The 6,583-nt window shown below is 43.7% G+C and overlaps 1 protein-coding gene across 1 annotated transcript; it reads left to right on the top strand.

Annotated features, from left to right (window-relative positions):
- The first annotated feature begins 4,358 nt into the window (after positions 1-4,358).
- LOC109244273 (craniofacial development protein 2-like) lies at positions 4,359-6,583 on the top strand. Its single transcript, XM_019411334.1, has 3 exons — positions 4,359-4,375; positions 5,360-5,509; positions 6,130-6,583. Exons 1-3 carry the CDS (start codon positions 4,359-4,361, stop codon positions 6,581-6,583), a joined length of 621 nt encoding a protein of 206 aa, XP_019266879.1.

The following is a 6,583-nucleotide window of genomic DNA, read 5'->3' as shown; positions in this document are numbered from 1 at the left end:
CCGCCCGGAAGTATCTCATGGTAGGTTCTCCTTTCCATCGGGATCAGGGCTTCTGCTCCGTATACGAGAGACAAAGGTGTCTCTCCTATGCTCGATTTGGCCGTTGTTCGGTACACCCATAGCACTCTCGGTAACTCTTTGGATCATTTGCTTATGGCTGCTTCCAATCTTTTTTTTTGAGATTTTGAATAATCAAATTATTTGTCGATTCCGCTTGGGCGTTTGCGCTCGAGTGGTACGGCGAAGATGTGATTCTTTTGATTTCAAGTCTTCAAGGAATTTGGTGACCTTTGCACCTATAAGTTGTGGCTCGTTGTCGTAGGCTATTTCCTTTGTTATTTCGAACCTATAAATTATATTCTCCCACAGAAAATCGATCACTTTTCTGGTAAGGACCTATTTCAACCCACTTAGAGAGGGAATCAGTTAAAATTAAAAGAAATCGTACCTTATCGGGAGCCGACGGCAGCGGACCGACTATGTCCATCCCCCATTTCATGAATGGTCAAGGTGACAATACCGAATGCAGTAGTTCTGCCGGTTGATGCACCAATGGCGTGTGGCGTTGACATTTGTCACATTTCTGAACAAATGCCTAAGCGTCTTCTTCCATCCGGGGCCAGTAGTATCCTCCCCTAACTAACTTTAACACTAATGAGTCCACACTAGAGTAATTCCTACTGATTCCTTCCTGAACTTCTCTCATGACTTAATTAGCCTCGGAAGCTCCTAAACATCGGGCTAACGAGCCCTGAAAAGACTTTCTATACAATTGACCTCTCCTGAAGTAGTAGCGAGCTGCTTTGGTACGGAGTGCTCGGGATGCCTTAGGATCTTCGGGTAGTTTGTCGTGATCAAGGTAGTCGATGATTTCATTTCTCCAGTCCCAAACCAAATTGGTTGCATTTAATTCATAATAACCATCCACATCCAATACCAAATCCACGAGCTATACGACCGTACCAAAGTCTGATCCCTTTATTTCCGTGGACAAGCCCAATTTAGGCAGTGCGTCTGCTTCCAGGTTTTCTTCTCTCCGATTATGGGTGATTGACCATTCCCAAAATCGTGCGAGTAGAGTCTGGACTTTCACTAATAATGTTGCATACACTCCTTTTTGGTGTCGAAGATCCTGTATACCTGATTCACAACCAATTGGGAATCACATTTGATTTCGATGACCTCAGAGTCTAGTACCCAGGCCAATTCAAGTCATGCAGTCAAAGCCTCATACTCGGCTTCATTGTTAGTCAAGGGAACAATTCATATGGCCTGCCTCAGGATTTCTCCCGAGGGCATTACTAGTACTACCCCGAGCCCGGACCCTTTCACGTTGGAAGCTCTGTCCGTGAACAAGGTCCAGACTCTTGATGTCATTTTCAACACCATCACCGCTTCTTTGGAGGCCAAAGGCAGCAAACCAGGACTGAAATCGGCCACGAAATCGGTCAAAACTTGCGATTTTATTGCAATCCTGGGTTTATACTATGTGAAATTCACTCATTTTGACTGCCCACTTGGCCAATCGACCTGACAATTCAGGTTTGTGAAGGATATTCCGCAGGAAAAAGGTTGTCACCAAGGCTATCGAGTGGCATTGAAAATAAGGCCTAAGTTTTCGAGTGGCGACTACGAGAGCTACATTCAATTTTTCGAGATGTGGGCACCGAGTTTCCGCTCCCGTTACAATTTTACTAACATAATAAATAGGATATTGCGTACCTTCATCTTCACGGAATAAAACGACACTTAGCGCTACCTACGAGACCGCTAAGTAAATTAGTAATTGTTCGCCTTCCTCCAGTTTAGATAGTAACGTAGGGCTCGATAAATACCTTTTCGAATCTTCCAAGGCTTGCTGGCATTCCAGAGGCCATTTGAAGTTGTTCTTCTTTTTCAAAAGCGAGAAGTAGTGATAGCATTTTTCTGAAGACCGGGAAATGAACTTGCTTAAAGCGGTCAGTCTTCTAGTTAACCTCTCAACCTCTTTCACATTTGATAGCTGGCCTGGAATGTCCTCAATGGCGTTGATTTTATCGGGATTAACTTTAATCCCCCTTTGTGACACTAGGAAACCTAAGAACTTACCGGAGCTGGTTCCAAATGCATACTTTTTCGGTTAAGCTTAATGTTATGCTTCCTTAGGATGTCAAAGGTTTCTTAGAGGTGCTTCAGATGATCACATGCATTCAAAGACTTAACTAGCATATCATCTATGTAAACTTACATTGTTTTCCCTATTTGCTTTTCGAACATTTTCTTCACAAGCCTCTAGTAAGTGGCTCCGGCGTTCTTAAGCCCGAAAGGCATCACATTGTACCAATATGTGCCAAAGTTTGTTATGAACGAAGTCTTTTCCTTATCCTCCGGGTTCATTTTGATTTGGTTGTACCCGAAATAGGCATCGAGGAAACTCATCAGCTCGTTCCTGGCCGTCGCATCAATCATTTGATTAACATTTTGCAATGGGAACGAGTCTTTTGGGCACACCTTATTCAAATCCTTATAATCTAACACATGTGAAATTTATTATTCTTTTTCGGAACTACCACTACGTTAGATAGCCAGTCGGATACTTTACCTCCCGGATTGAACCAATATCAAGCAATTGAGTTACCTCTTATTTGAAAAACTTGTTTCTGACCTCGGCAATAGGGCATTTCTTCTGCCTTATCGGAGGAATGTTGGGATCTAGGCTTAACTTGTGCACGACCACCTCTAACGGAATACCTGTTATATCCGCATGCGATCACACAAAATAATCAAAGGTAAATTTAAGAAATTTTAGAAATCCTTACCCGAGCTCGGGGTTTAATCCTCTCCCCAAGTGGACTTTCCTCTCTAAGAACTTCTCAAACAAAGCAACTTGTTCGAGTTCTTCCGCTGTGGATTTGGTTGCGTTTATTTGTTCTGGTACCTGGAAATATCTTGGTACCTGATAGGATTCTGACGACTCATCCCCCTTGTCGACTTCGCTCGAGAGGAGGCGTTGGTTCCTGTAATTCCTATACCACATGTGTCCCTTTACTACTGGAAATCGAGATCTCGTTTATCTCCCTTGCCGCCGGTTGATCTCCTCTTATTTGTTTAATTCCCTCTGGAGTTGGGAATTTCAGAAGTTGATGGTATGTTAATAGCACATCCTTCATCTCGTGTAGCCATGGCTTTCCAAGAATAATGTTATAGCCCATGTCGCCGTCTACTACTTCAAACAAGGTCATCTTAATGAACCCTTCGACGTTTGTGGGCAGCAGGATCTCCTCTCGGGTTGTCACATTTGCTAAGTTGAACTCCGTGAGGAGCTTTGTGCCCGGAATGATGCTTCCGATTAGCTTGGCTTGCTCTAGCACTCTCCATTAGATAATATAGGCTGAACTTCCTAAGTCCACCAAAATACGTTTAATTTTAAAATCTAAAATATTGAGAGAAATTACCAGGGCATCGTTGTGCGGTAGTCAGAGTCCATCAGTGTCCTCCTCCGTGAAGGTGATATCATCCTCGGCGACTTCCCAGAGTCTTTTCCTGTCTTTGAGGGTTCCGCTTTATCCCGGTTGCGGATGTAGTTATTCTTAGCCCGGTCGCTTATGAATTCTCTGAGATGGTTATTTTTCAGCAATGTCGCCTCCTCCTCGCGCAGATGTCGGCAGTCCCTAGTCCGGTGGCAGTTAGTCCCATGATACTTATACCATAGATTAGGATCCTTCTGACTAGGGTCAAATCCCATCGGCCTCTGGAACCGTGCTGCCTTAATGTTCCTCATCGCTCATACTAGTTCCACTACACTGACATTGAAGTTATACTCATACAATCTGGGGTAGGTGGAATCCCGTGAGCCAGATACCTCTTTGTCTTACAATGATCTTTTATTCCAGCCACGGTCAGCTCTCTTATCGCTAGCGAACCTGTCTGCCGACTGAAAACCTTTGTTGTGTCCTTCGGCCTTTTCATAGGGCAAAAATCGACCTTTAGAAGACTGTTGATCTACGTCAAAATCATCCTTCAAATTTTCCTTATTCTTCTTTTGGTCCCGACCCTTGGTTGATGCCGGGAAACCGAGCTGGTCATCCTCTATTCTTATCTTTGATTCGTAGCGGTTGTCATTTGCCCGTGTTGTTGCCTGGAACTCGAGAAGACTTTCTTTTAGTTTTTGGAAAGCGTCAAAGCTCGTCGGGTTCATACCCTCAGTAAATGCCTCAACTGCCCATTCATCTGGCACGACTGGTAGCAACATCCTTTCCTTCTTGTCACGACCCAAACCGCTGGGTCGCGACGAGTGCCCGAGTCCTACCTGTTAAATACCCTTAAGCATGCAGCTAAGATATAAACATGGATTACATCTGCTGAATTATGAGAATAACATGCGTGAGGAAAACCTGTCCAAAAGACATAATATACATATACGTGCGAAATACGTGGGGCGAGCCGACTAGGCTGCTATAGACAACTACATGTCCAAAACTGAAAGCCAAGGCCACATACTACCCAACTATACACGACTATCTACAGACCTATAATAGAATATACAACTGTACAAGGACGGGACTGGGCTCCGTCATAACCATACATGTAACAAACCTATCGTACCAAAATCCAAAGCAGATCCGGATCAAATGGAGCACACCAACTCTCGTTGATCAGGGATCCTAAGAAGGGGGACCGTCAGCTTGTCTACTTGTACCTGCGGGCATGAAATGCAGGCCCCGGGAAATAGGGAGCCAGTATGAATAATGTACTAAGTATGTAAGGCATGAAGATCAGTACATAAGAGACATATATGAAACATGGAATAAAGAATTTCGTTTGTAAGTCTTAATAACTTTGTAAATTCTAAAACATTTATAATGTCATGCACGTTCATATAAATGTCATGTCATGCATAGGTATAGGTGTACATAACATCATCAAGCCTCTGAGGGCATCCCATCATATCATCTCGGCCACTGTGGGCAACATCGTCAACATATACCAGTTGATCAGGTGGTGGTGCGTATATAACGCCGTAACCTTTTCCCATATCCCATATACATATAATTACATATATATACGTGTATATAACGCCATCGGGTCATGGGTTAATGTGCATGTATAAATGAATGAAATGCATAAAAATATGTTATTAAGATCAATATACCTTTCGGATAAACTTTATCAACTACGTATTTTTCTGGGACCCATGAACAAAAGACGTGATAATAAGATACATGGGAATTCAAGAACATAGGCACCTCTAATACTCCTTTGAATAGAGTCATTTATGAAAGTTGTGCATTTGCTCATTTCATTCATGTCGTATAGATCATGCCAAAAGGAAAGAAGGAATAACCTTAACATATCTGAGTTAATTCTGTGTGTATTTCAGGTTAGGGCCTGTGGCTATTAGCGGCGAACGAGACATGCGCATGCAAACATTAAAGAACAACCTGAGGGAGTGTCAGCAAGGGGCAGCGGGAGTGGACGAGAACGTGCTAGGTGGCCACAACATCGTCGTATATACCGAGAAAATTCCCAGGTTCTACTAGCGGGAGTTGGTACCTCCCGTTTTTCTATTTATCATTGTTGTGTTAGTTAAATAAATTATTGTCATCTTACTTCGTATTAGTTATTCACCGTATTAGTGTTCCTGTAGTTGCAACTTGTTTTTTCCTAGTTTGGTCTGTTGCCTTGTGTGTGTTAGTGATTCCTTTTAGTCTTTTGTAGGTATAGTGGCTGTGGTTTGGGATGGTCGAGTGAGGTCATGTCCTCGGGGGGAGTGTGGGGTGGGGCATAGGGTAGGTCCAGGGTTAGGGGGCGGGACGGGACGGGAGGCAATAGAGGTAAAGGGAACAAGGGTGTCTATAGGTTGAGAATTGGGTCATGGAACGTAGGTAAATTGATGGATAAGTCTATAGAAGATCCTTAGAAGAGGAGGGTCAATATAGCTTGTGTCCAGGAGACAAGGTGGGTCGGGTCGAGGGCGAAGGTTGCAGATGGGTATAAACTTTAGTACTCAAGAGTCCAGAGAGGTAAGAATGGAGTGGGTATCTTGGTGGATATGGAACTTAAAGATTCTGTAGTTGAGGTTAGACGAGTGAATGATAGATTGATGACTATTAATTTGGTGGTTTGAGAGTACACCCTAATTGTCGTTAGCGCCTATACGCCACATGCGGCCCTAAATGAGGAGGTTAAACGGCGCTTCTGGGAGGGGTTAGATGGGATTGTGCGCCAGGTTCCGCCTGCTGAGAAGCTATTCATAGAAGGGGATTTCAATGGTCATATTGGGTCGATCACTGGTGGTTATGGCGAAGTGCATGGAGGATTCGGTTTTAGGGATAGGAAAGGAGGAGGTACCTCGCTGTTGGACTTCGTTAAGGCTTTTGGGTTGGTGATTGCGAACTCTAGCTTTCTGAAGAGGGAGGAGCATTTGGTTACTTTTCAAATTGCGATGGTGAAGACTCAGATTGATTATCTTCTCCTCAGGAGGTATGATAGAGGACTGTGTAAGGATTTCAAGGCGATTCTAGGTGAGATACTCGCGACGCAGCATAGGCTCTTGGTGATGGATGTGGGTATTATGTTAAAGAGGAGGAAAAGATCTGCTTGA

This window comes from Nicotiana attenuata, unplaced genomic scaffold (assembly GCF_001879085.1).
Source record: "Nicotiana attenuata strain UT unplaced genomic scaffold, NIATTr2, whole genome shotgun sequence".
In the NCBI taxonomy this organism is placed as follows: Eukaryota; Viridiplantae; Streptophyta; class Magnoliopsida; order Solanales; family Solanaceae; genus Nicotiana; species Nicotiana attenuata.
This window is presented reverse-complemented; position numbering and strand designations above follow the sequence as displayed.

What these genes read in the sequence shown, in the direction of transcription:
- LOC109244273 (XM_019411334.1), top strand. An exon ending in TATACCGAGAAAATTCCCAG is followed by an intron (nt 5,510 to 6,129) that starts GTTCTACTAGCG and finishes AATTGTCGTTAG; the next exon opens with CGCCTATACGCCACATGCGG.